The 11683-nt window shown below is 37.9% G+C and overlaps 2 protein-coding genes across 5 annotated transcripts; both read right to left on the bottom strand.

Annotated features, from left to right (window-relative positions):
- Positions 1 to 1247: 1247 nt before the first annotated feature.
- Positions 1248 to 4044, bottom strand: LOC116679873 (EEF1A lysine methyltransferase 3). The gene is made up of 3 exons (XM_032509375.1): positions 3621 to 4044; positions 3415 to 3526; positions 1248 to 2069 (listed from the first exon to the last, which is right to left on the bottom strand). The coding sequence occupies exons 1-3, from the start codon at positions 3780 to 3782 to the stop codon at positions 1630 to 1632; spliced, it is 714 nt and encodes a 237-aa protein (XP_032365266.1). The 5' UTR covers positions 3783 to 4044; the 3' UTR covers positions 1248 to 1629.
- A 1324-nt stretch (positions 4045 to 5368) lies between these two features.
- LOC116679870 (syntaxin-16) lies at positions 5369 to 11623 on the bottom strand. 4 transcript variants are annotated; one of them, XM_032509360.1, is made up of 9 exons: positions 11124 to 11622; positions 9391 to 9402; positions 9179 to 9286; positions 8830 to 8970; positions 8424 to 8586; positions 8164 to 8252; positions 7454 to 7597; positions 7037 to 7117; positions 5369 to 6723 (listed from the first exon to the last, which is right to left on the bottom strand). In XM_032509360.1, the coding sequence occupies exons 1-9, from the start codon at positions 11247 to 11249 to the stop codon at positions 6622 to 6624; spliced, it is 966 nt and encodes a 321-aa protein (XP_032365251.1). In that variant the 5' UTR covers positions 11250 to 11622; the 3' UTR covers positions 5369 to 6621. The 4 variants fall into 4 exon arrangements, with proteins under 4 accessions (XP_032365251.1, XP_032365253.1, XP_032365252.1 ...); XM_032509362.1 differs by having other exon boundaries at positions 11169 to 11621; XM_032509361.1 differs by lacking the exon at positions 9391 to 9402 and having other exon boundaries at positions 11124 to 11623.
- Between the last annotated feature and the right edge of the window lie 60 nt (positions 11624 to 11683).

Raw genomic sequence — 11683 nt, 5'->3', positions numbered from 1 at the left:
ACTCATAGTAAGCAGCTAATTGAGAAACTTGGTTTTCAGGGCCTTTAAACTCTTTTCAAGACATGCACTGATAACATTGTCAAGCTTGTGTCTGAAACTACATTGTGCCTGATAATGACAACATGGAGTCAACATAAATACATAGACAAGTGATAAAAGGCAGAACCTAAAATCTCCAGTCAGGTGATCATGAGCAGACCTGCACTGCAGCCTAAAGCTGTAACGGCAGCGCTGATCCCCATCTCAGTGAAAACAAGTCAAGACATGAGAAGCTGAGGACTGACACAAACACAAGTTGAGTATACGAGTTGTTAAACATAAAATCACAATTAGAACTTGCACTTATTTAGCCATGGTTACTGTACAAAAAAGCCCCATGACCCGTGACAATGGCAACCGACCTCAAAAACTGAACCCTCCTTTACAGTTACTGGTCCCAAACTTTAATGTGCTCACAATAAGTGCTTTGATGCACGTGAGAAACAAAAAGATATGTACCATTTGTAATCAGGACTAATGTGTTAGCCATGAAAGAAAATTGTTTTAGATAGACAAATCTCTCAACTAAAATCTATTTGTTTTTTAAATAATTCAAAATCACACTTTAGGCACTTTTTGAAGACAATTGTGAAATCATTTGAATACTTAATTGAGGATAAATTACAAACTTTATTTTTTCCGCAGATAATTAATACATCTATTGTGAAATTAGTAGTAAAGATTTCTCAAGTAACTGAATATAATATTTAATATATTTTAATATTTAATATTATATTTATAATAAATAATAGCGATAAATTAAAATAGCACTTTATCTTGGAGCTATTAATTATATTTAATAGTATAGTTAATAGTAATAAATATTTACTCATTTATTTTGTTGCAGTTTTGTTTTCGTACAGTTGAACGTGTTTGAATAGACATCAGTATCATTATTGCAGTTACTTTGAGTACCTCTTAGTGCTTTTGTTTTGAAGGGACTAGGCAGTCTAAACCACCAGCAGAAGTTGACATATTTGGGAAAGCAGGGATAATACCAGGTAGACACCAGGGGGTGCTCAGGTTTTTTTGTTTTACCAGGGCAAGAGAGATGCCATTGTTATTTGTTTGTTTGCTTGTCAAAAATGATGAAATGTACCTCACAAATACGCCACGTTTTTACTCCTTGTGTAAAATGTATTCCTTCGGTGCCTCACTGGCTTTTTCATTTTGAGATTTTTTGCAAGTTTTTGTCCAAACCTAAGTACACAAGAAGTAGTTATTCAACAACCTCCCAGTATTTGGTGCATCTCAAACATCCATATACACTCAACTCTGACATGACTTCTGACATTAAACCTAGCACAATTTTGTTTTTTAAATCTTAAGGCTTAAGGAATTGATTGACTAAAACATTTGTCAATACAGGGAAAACCCAATGAGAGAAAGCTCTCTTCAGTGTTGACGAGGGTACAAATAATTGTACAAATTGTTAGTTGCCTTATAAAACACAAAATTGCATCTAGAAGTTAAAAATGATCTGAAACTCAAATTACAGTCACTTGATAGAAGGCTGACATCAACAGTGGATTATCCAAAATGACAACTGCGCATTTTGTAAAACACAGCTGTCAGTTTTTTGTTTTTTTTTCAAACATTCGTAACAGTCATAACTGGTGTTAGTGCAGTAGACCTAGCAGATTTCCTTAAAGACGCTCTGTAGATGTTAATGTTTTGATTTCCATCATAGTGAACAAGCTCCACATTAAATCTGCTTGGCAGATATTCCTCATAGAAAACTGGAGTCTCATGCTCTTTTCGCATTTTGGATGAGAGATAAACCACGGCTCCGTTCTTGCACAAATGGGCTAGTGTCTCCACTAGCAGTGGGTAAGTCTTTGGGAGGTAAATGATATCTGCACAGAGCACCAGATCCCAGTCAGAAGAGAAGTTCATGTGGTCCTCACCCCAGGACAGAGGGAGAACAGTGGGAAGGCTGGTAGGCCAACCACTGGATGGCATGTTAGCAGAGATGTTAACCTGAAGTTGGTGGAGAGCCAAAGGAAGGTCTGTGAGGGTCACGACTGCACCTGTCAAGATACGAAAATGTTATTTCAATGTGTTGTCAATGAAACTCAACTCCAGATGCTTTAAACAATGCAGTTAATTATTAAATATCTTATTTACAGATTGGTGCAAGGTGCATCTGTTCTATATGGTGCATCATGCACCATATAGAACAATAAGGCAACTGTGACAATATAAACAATGTTTGACAAGCAGCGCCTCTTGTAAAAACAACTGAGAGTTGCATATCTGTAGACTGGGAATGGGGTTGAGTTAACTGACAGAGCTAACTGACAGTAGCCAAGATCGAAAAGTTACTGTCTGGTAGTAGGGGTGGGCGGATCGATCTAAATATCGATAGTATCGATGCCAACGCTGGTATTGGTATTTGATCGATACAACTGTAATTGAATCGATATTTTAATTTAGATATCTCTCCTCTACGTTCACTGTACTTTGCTTGTGTCTTCCACCTTCCTGAGCAAACGCCGCTTTCACATCTTGGCCCACATTGCTCCTCCTCCCCCTCCTGCTCCTCTGCTGTGATTCGTTGTTGTGCCGTCACGTGACTCACTGACACAACGCGCAGAGGAGCAGCGACTCTCTGTATTCATTCTACAGTGCCTAATAACTAATAATTTTGTGCACTTCAATACATTAATAAAAAAAAATTGCCTAAAGAATTGATCATTCATTCACCTCAGAAATAATGAAATGCTCTCCCCTACACAAAAGTATTTTTTTAAGTAAAAAGTATCGTATTGGTATCGGTATCGGCAATACGGACCCTATATGTATTTGGTATCGGATCGATACCAAATTTTACAGTATCGCCCACCACTATCTGGAGGACAGCGGTATAAGCCCATCCGCCGCTATAATGCATCCATGCGCTATACCACTAGCTATAGTGGCATGCCACTTTTCGAATTTGGCGTCACTCCCAAATATAGGGAGCAAAATAAAATAACCTTCCATGTACATACACATCCAGTCAGGAAAGATTGATATTGTAATGAGCTGAGCTTCATCAGTTAAGCTAATGTTCATATTTGTTAGTTATGCACTACTGTTACCAGCAGAGGTCAGTGTGGTTCTATTGAGAGGGGGGGGGGGGGGGGACCGAGTTTGGGCCGTAGAGGAAGAGCTCCTTGTTCCGTTGTTGTGGACTGAATGTTCGGCGTGGTCACGGCAAACAGTGACCGGAGTTAAGCTGTGTTATAAAATAAATGCACAGAAGTTGCAAACCAGTTATTGCCTCCTTCTTCAACGCTGCAACACAGGGGTGAGCGTTACAATATAAATGCAGCCCACACAATAACGTGAATGCATTACGCAATAACAGAAAAAAATTAAGGAACAACATACCAAGGCGTGCTGCCAAGATACCAACCACACCAGTCCCTGCTCCCAGCTCGATGATGCGCTTTCCTCTCAACTCAATCGACTGCTCCTCAAAGTAACGACACAAGTGTAGCGCCTGCGTACACACACAAATACACACCTTTATATCGGCAATCAAGCTCACGCTAATATATTTTCACTACATCAACATAGACCAAGTTGTCTCTTACAGCTTCCCAGACCGGGGCAGCCACGCCGAGATTGGCACCGAACAACTGTCTTATCTTTATCTTTTGCCCAAGTAAAGTGTATACGGTGTCTTGAGAAAATGTTTCCGCAAACAGACAGTCATCAACAGGGAACGGATAGTCTTCATCTCCCACACAAGTCATGTTGGGTAAATAGAATCAGTGCACTTGATCTAAAGTCGATAACGAGCATAAGCACCAGCCCCAGGCAGACTGTTGGTCGTCTTTAGGGTTAAGTAACATTAGCTAGCTAGCTAGTTAACTGTAGCGTATTATTTGGTTAATGTAAAAAAGCGAGGTCTTCGCCAAATTAGCAGATATTTACACTAGTTAATTAGCCATTTACACCGTTTTTTACTTGGCGGTTCGCTTATGCTATCTGTAACACTGTCAAGCTAGCTAGCTAGCTGTTGACACTTGTTAGCTAGCGTTAGCTAACAAGTGTCAACAGCTGAATTAGCTAGCTTGTGTAGCTTGCGTGTTGTGTTTTTTAATTATAGACTGCACTTCCCGCAGCGAGGGGCTGTGAATTAGGCTGGTCATACATTTTATCAGAATGTATTGTTTTTCTATTAATTGAACATTATTGTCAATGTAAGGTTATACCATTATACGAGGCTTTTTTTTAAATTTGAAATGACGTAGTTTCCGGGTTAGAAGACCTATCAAAGAAAAGTAAATGGTTTTGCAAAAGGAGCACCACAAAAGTAAACAGTGTTAAATATGTTACCTTAAATATTTATAAAAGAGTGATATGATGCTCTGATGACATTTAATACTTAAACTTTATACATCCCATATTGCTGATGTAATTTGAGGGATAAAACTACTACTGTTACTATGACTTCATGTAACGTTAGGGCTGTGCAAGTAGTAATTGTTAACCGTGATTACGATTTAGGCTCTGATCACAAAAAACAAAACAAATACATTTTTTGCACATTACATTTTGCAAGTAGCTAAATTCTTATTTTGTCTTTTATTCTGAATGAAATAATGTCAAAAGGTAAAGTATTAATCACAGTTCAATGTGTTTGTTTCACTGTTTAAGTTCAATAATTGCAACATCTTTCCAAAAGTTAATGTGTAATTGTGTTAAATAATCACCATTTCAACATTGACCAAACTAATCGTGATTGGGATTTTTTTTTTGTTGTCTTCCATAATCGAACAGCCCTCTCAACTTCAGGTGCTTCCTTACTTTCAAATCAGTGACAGTAAGAGCAAGAGTAACACCCAATTTTTGCATCCCAAAACAAATGTATTTTCTTTATTTTTATAGCTAACATTAGCAACTCAACTCTGTCTGCTCTCAAAACAACACCTCGATCTCATGTCAACTCACTTATGAGTTAACCTACTAATAATGATCATTTTCATGGTCAATCTGCTAATTTTTGAAACTTAATTTATCGTTCGGTGTATAAATAGACAATAGAATAATAAATAGATAAGCAGCAAATCCTCACATGTGACAAGCAGAAACTAAAATACTTGCCAATTTTGCTTGAAAAGTGATTTGAATGACTTATCAATTAGCAAAATAGTATAATCAATTACTCAATCTTTTTGGCTGTATCTATGCATCAATGGTGCAATTCAAACACACAAACCATCATGTTCCAGGTTTATTTAAAAAAAACAAAAAAAGTTGCCGTCTCAACAGTTTTGTTTGGAAATCAAAACTTAGGTAGAGTACCACTAAGACATAACCATTTTTCACACAAAACTTCACATCAAGACAATAATGATTTAACATGTGTAAAGTGTAGAGTCCAGTACAGATATGTTAAATAAAGCTCTTCATTATTCTTGCTAATCAGTCTTCATAGAACACAAGGACATGTAAAGTAATTCCCAGAGCCAAGCCAACTAAAATGAAATTATAATGCTGTCTTCATATGTCTGCTTTTGTTAGGCTACATTGCGGTTTTCTCAGTGGAGTGGACAATAACTGTTGGATTTAGATTTAGATACAGATACACTTTTCTCAATATACAACAATTCTGCTTGACAAAGAACAACTCTAAATCTCTTGATTATTTAAAGTTATTAAAAATAAATAATTATTTTCATCTTACAGATGACAGTAGTATTACATCCATAACACAACCACCCTCCCCTTAGGCCTCAATATGTGCAAACTGCAAGTGTTTAAAAAAGGTAGCACTTTAAGCAAGGACCATTAACGATTAAGTGTTTTAAAATAAGCACTTCATGACAAGTGCAGCAGGTGTGACGCAGGTATGATTTTAGAATTAGAAGATCAAGTAGAAGATGCTCATGGCTGCCAACATCTTCCTCAAACCAAAAATGCCAAAACTGAAGTAACGATCCCGGTAGGATTTTTAAATTGTGGAGTAAAAGGATAAAAAACAGGTGGTACTTAAACCAAAGGAATATTTTTGGTACTGTATTACTATTCTATTCATATCTGGTACTGTCCTAATACAAAACATTTTCCTTTAATCTTCCAACGTAAAATACTGAACCTGGGGATAAATGTAATGTCTTTCACACACATTCGCTCTTGTCAGATCTTCCTTACAGAAACATTTTCGCAATGATTCTGGAAAGAAATGATGCAGTGTCACACAACAGACGTCACAATTCATGCTTTGAGTTCAAGCAGAAAACACTGCTTTAGCATTTAAACATTGGTAGTCCATTTTTATACAACACAAACTGTGTTTCTTTTGTTAAGACACACGTCAACATAGTCAGGTCCGACGAACCTGTCACAGAGTCTTGGCGATTTGGGTGCGAAGGCTCATACAGATTGTTGATTGTTTTTCATTAAACTCAACCACAAATATATCCACACAGCCCAAAGTGCACCTATAAAGGGATCTTCTTGACGTTTGTTGGTGGGAATGAAAGGCAGTCAGCTTTGTTTTCGGTAGAACCGAGACCAACAAGTCCAAGTCCACACAGATGCAACACAAACACCCACACAGAAAACAAAAGCCTGAGGAATGCATAATTAAAACTTTGTTCCAAAAAGAATAATAATTAGAACAATGACTATGATGAAGAGGATCAAAATGACCAGCATCTTTCTGTTCTTCTTCTGATACTGTTCCGCCTGTAAAGAAAATCAAAATTAGTGTTTTATCATCATGCAACTAATTGTGTTTATACAGATTTAATGACTGTACTACTGTAAATAGTTAATGTCATTAGCATACTGAAAGTTACCTTTTTATTTTCTCTTGTGGTTGTTTACATTCATTATTAGCTTCCAAACAAAATTATTATGCATCTAAAAAAATAGGCCATGAAATAAATCTCAAGTTAACATTGCTAATGTTAGCCTAGCCATCGTAGCGGTCTGACTAATCGATAACAGAAATGTAGAGCCAACTGAGTATATTAGTTGTTGGCATGTTTACTAGTACCTTTTGTAACTGTTTCATTCCTTCTTCTGTTTTCACACAAGACTGCTCCACATTGAAGTCAATCCTGTCAAGAACGGTGCCCTAGAGGGAGAAGAGGGAATTTAATTATCAGAGGAAAATTATTTTAGTTGTAAATTCTTTATTTTAAACAAAGGTAATGTTGTATGTTAGCAGTGTTGTTAACAGTTAACTGTTGTTAACAGTTTGGTGTAGCACTGCCACTGACTTCTCATTCAAGCAGTTGATACAAATCCAAGTTGTCAATATGTAAGGATGCTTTACATTTTGGAAGTCATTAGTACAACTGACTGATAACCTGACAGTATCCTTTTTCCCCAGTGACTGGACTCATGCCATAGTTACTAATTGGTTCTATTAAGTCATTTTATGTAAGTGGGTCAGGACTGTCTCAAATACCTGTTCCACCACCATTCCAGCCAAGTCCCGGAAAATCTCATTCAGATCTGAGATGGACTGCACTATTTGTCGGATTTCCCTCTCTCGTTCTTCCACCATAACTGTGTTCTGTTCAACCAGCATTAACTGGTCATCTGTGAACCCCTAAAACAAAAGAAAGAATAAAAGTCAGTGACTTTTTTTAGTAACACAATTATCACTCCAAAATGCACATGTAGCCACAGCCTTAGCAAACACTATTCAAGCCAAATTGTGGATCAATTTTCCTTTGTCAAAATTGAAAAGAAAAAACAGATTCACTATGCCACTCAGATTTTGGAATACACCCCTACGGCAAAAGCAAAAAGACATTGATCTGTACGCCAATGTTTTTTTCTCTCTCCCCCCCCCCCCCCCCCCCCCCCCCCAAAATTTTCCTTCACAGGCAGCCAAGATCATCTTTTTTTACAGTTTTATTCACCAGACATATACGTAATTTCCTTCTCTAGTGGGGATTAATAAAAGAGACAAAAACTGATACGTACAAATGCTAAATTTATATTTGGATAACAGCGATACCTGCATCAATACATGAGTGTGCACCCGGACTTATAGTGGATGTTTTTCTTAGTTATTTTCTTACTCATGCTTACATTTTAAAGTGTCTCTGCTTTTATTGTACTGTACAGGACGCCTGAGCCAAAGAAAATGGTGGTGGAACTAAAAAGCACCTTGTCATATACAGCTAAATCTTCATCCTCTTCCATTAGAGGTCCAGAGTCAAAAAAGTGCTTTGATCTCTCCTCACGATTCTTCATACCTGAAATATAAACCAATGATGTGATGCTTAGATGGCATTAAAAACAAACAACTTGAAAATAAAAGAGAATTAACATGATATAAAACCTTGGTAATAGTTACAAATATGTGCGAAGCCACAGTGAGAAATTAGAACACAGGAAACCAGTCCCACTTTTACTGCAGTCCTTACGTTTTAGATAGCCGGACTGTGTGTGCCTGAAATTGGTGGACAGATCCTGCAGGCTCTGTGCTATGGACGAGACCACGTTTCGCAGTAGCTTCTCCTCCTGCTCGGTACAGTGGCCACAACGAGACTGCAGGCCTGTCACAGCTCGCTGGCATCGGTGAAACATCTGCAATAAACACAAAATTAGTGAGCAAGGAGAACAAACTCCATGTTTCATTTCAAACTCTTCAACATGAAATATTGTCAAATGTGTTCATATCCACTACCTCAAACAATCAGAGGACACACAGTCAATACTATATCCTGTTCTTATGACTTTGTGCTCAACTAAAAATATCTCCAAATAAAAGGTTTAAGGTTATCCAAAAACTAAGCATTAACTCTATACTAGACTAATAAATTACTGTACCTGTGTAATCTCCTGAGTAGTGATTTCTATGGCATGTTCTTCCTCACTACTGTCATCAAGTGTGGGTCGATTCATATGCTTGTCATGAAGTAAGGCCAGATCTTTCATTTTCTGCCGAACCCGTGTGATTTCGTACTGGATCTGTAAGGAAATACTTTAAAGGTTAAAAGCCATGTGACTTTACGTTGTACACAACTTATTGGGGTCATACAGAAAATGTCAATATTTTAAGATTACAGGGTTCCAAATGCATGCATGAGCTTTCAATCTTATAACTAGGGACACTGTATTTTTATGGGTCAGCATTTTACAGATAAGTATCTATATTCCTGTTCCAAGTTTGTTTCACCTCATTAACCCACTCTACCCATTTGGGGGGCAGTTTCTTGGTGACTCCAATGGCCGCTTCAGGATCCAGACTAATTCCTGACACCAGGGCCATTCGATCATCAGCCAACTTAAAAACAAAAACAGATTATTCTATAAAAAACATTGTCAACATGATGGTGTATCATTTCATGTTTCTTAAGTAATTCTACCACTAAGTAAAAATAACAGTACCTCATCAAGCTCCTAATGTGATTGTCAGATAGCAGATTGGCCCCAACCAATAGGGAAGAAGGAAAAAGAGAGAGACAGAAGCAACAGAAAGTGAGTCCTGGAAAAATCAGTGAATACCAAAAAACACTAAACAATCAATTCATTTGAAATGATAATTACGGTACAGCAGAAGCACATAAGGTCTAGCTGTTGAAATTAAATTTAATCTTTTGTCCTGTGTTTTTTGTTGGTATGTGGAACAGTGTCAAAACTGGAAATTGTATGCAAAAATAAATCATACTTATCTAGAAAGAACTTGCGGAATAATTCCACTTTAGACAAATCATATGTAAGAAACAGTGAGAATAAAGAGAAAGAAAAAAGGTTGAGCCTCAAGATTACCTGAGTTGGCTGAGTTTAACAAAAAGAACCAACAACTTGAATGAATGAGCGCAAAGTTGATTTGTAATAGTGAATTCAAAAGACACTGTGCCTTGCTTTGGATAATTATGTCTTATGTGTGATGTGTTGTTTGAACTGACAAAGGCCCTGCCGCCTTCTGGCAAAGTCAGTTATTTTAAAACAGCTTCAGTAAGCTGAGTGTGCGTCTTCCCAAGGCAAACGCAATGCATCCTCAACTGATAGGATATCCTCCAGTGCCTCTGGGTGTACAGGCTAATAGAGCCACCTCTATGTGCAGTTAACTGGTTAAAATGTTCACAACTGACTGTGAATGGTTGCACACACCCTGCACCTGCTGGCTGTTCTTTGTATCCTGCACCTGGCCTCCTCTACTTGAGACATTAGGTCACATCACAAACACAGGAGAGCTGTACACTATTCATGCTCGAACTTTCAAAAAAAGTGCCCAGGAATGTGAGGAAACTTTGTGGACTACCTTGTGCTTTACAAAACTGCAATGGAATTGACAGTTCAAATGTAGATAATGACAGGATTTTTTTTTATATATAGGAGTCATTCATTGAAAAATTACTGAATGTGAATAACTTGTAGGTCTACATTTTTGCACCGATCCTATACGCTGGATCTGTATCAGCCCTCACACTGTGCCTTATCATGTGACTTGGGTATTTGGCCAAATGTGCCTGATCAACATTAAATACAGTTTCTTTATTAATGTCATGGCAGAGTTTCCCTTCTTGCTTTATTTCTTTATTTTAAATAATGGCTTCACTAGAGATACAGTCAACTCAAGGATTATTAGTATTTCTGAACGTTTTGCAGTAGTTTTCAGGATACAGTAATATCCCTTGCCTAAGTTAATGACATGTTTTTAAGTACAGGAGCACACCAGCATTCTACTGGAACAAGTTAGTACAGGTTACAGGCAGAATTTAATCTAGACTGGATTCAATTACTGTGTACTTGCCACAGCACACTTTTTACTAGAGAGGTACACTATGTGGAAATGCTTTTCACATACTAACAAAACACATATTTTACAAACGTACCTTTTTATCGTAGACATGAGGGAATAATTACTAATATTTATCTTTACATTTAGCTATTACGAGCTGCAAAATAAAATATGCCTGCACACCCCTCTTCATCCTCCTCCATCATCCCACTGAGTCACATTAATCAATCAGTCTTGAGGTGAATGCGTAGAAATCTTCCAGAGTAATGACTAGCAGCTACCACCACATTATTGTACCTAGCTAACACAGCTCAGTGACTGGCTGGCTACATGCAAACACACACGGTAAAATGTCAAAACGATGCAGACCACTCACCGCAGCATTGCTACGTGTACTCAGACGGGGGTCGTATGTACTCACTTGCTCAGCCAATATCTGCCGGTTTTGGATTGCATTGTTCCGCATTAACAAGAAGGCATCGGTCAGACGCCTAGTGGCCATGACTGCCTTGTTTGAAATCTAAATTAATACTGGACAAAATGCGGATCAGGCGATGATTATTATATTATGTCCACTGCCGCTGACCCACTGCTAACACACCGCTAGCTTTAGCTTTAGCTTTGCCTGCGATGAACGACGCGGTAAACTCGCGATACAGTGCCTAAAGTGGACAGCAAAATACCTTAATTGTATTTATCATTCAGGCATTTCTAATGCTTAAATTAAAAATGAGAAACATGACCGACTGTTTCTTCTCAAAATTCTGGATTACGTTAGATTAGTAACGTTATTCCGCTTTAGGCAGCTACGGAAGTAGAAAAACGTAAACACCTGCGCAAAGCAACTGCTTCTTCTTCTACTACTCATTTACTGCGGCTGCCAATTGTAACTGGAGTCCGTGTCGCCGCCTACCGCCGCGGCGAGGCGATAGCAGT

The sequence above is a fragment of the Etheostoma spectabile genome, unplaced genomic scaffold (assembly GCF_008692095.1).
Source record: "Etheostoma spectabile isolate EspeVRDwgs_2016 unplaced genomic scaffold, UIUC_Espe_1.0 scaffold00018250, whole genome shotgun sequence".
In the NCBI taxonomy this organism is placed as follows: domain Eukaryota; kingdom Metazoa; phylum Chordata; class Actinopteri; order Perciformes; family Percidae; genus Etheostoma; species Etheostoma spectabile.
The sequence above is the reverse complement of the archived record's forward strand: the minus strand, read 5'-3'. Positions and strand labels throughout refer to the sequence as shown.

Bases quoted from the DNA above. Each gene is read 5' to 3' on its own strand.
- LOC116679873 (XM_032509375.1), bottom strand. From the start codon at position 3,782: ATGACTTGTGTGGGAGATGAAGACTATCCGTTCCCTGTTGATGACTGT. The intron at 3,527-3,620 runs GTAAGAGACAAC...GTGTGTACGCAG, and splicing joins CTGCCCCGGTCTGGGAAGCT to GCGCTACACTTGTGTCGTTA. The intron at 2,070-3,414 runs GTATGTTGTTCC...GTATCTTGACAG, and splicing joins TATCTTGGCAGCACGCCTTG to GTGCAGTCGTGACCCTCACA.
- LOC116679870 (XM_032509360.1), bottom strand. From the start codon at position 11,249: ATGGCCACTAGGCGTCTGACCGATGCCTTCTTGTTAATGCGGAACAAT. The intron at 8,587-8,829 runs GTACAGTAATTT...TGTTTATTGCAG, and splicing joins CTACTCAGGAGATTACACAG to ATGTTTCACCGATGCCAGCG. The intron at 7,598-8,163 runs GTGCTTTTTAGT...CTTTTGTTTTAG, and splicing joins ATTTAGCTGTATATGACAAG to GGGTTCACAGATGACCAGTT.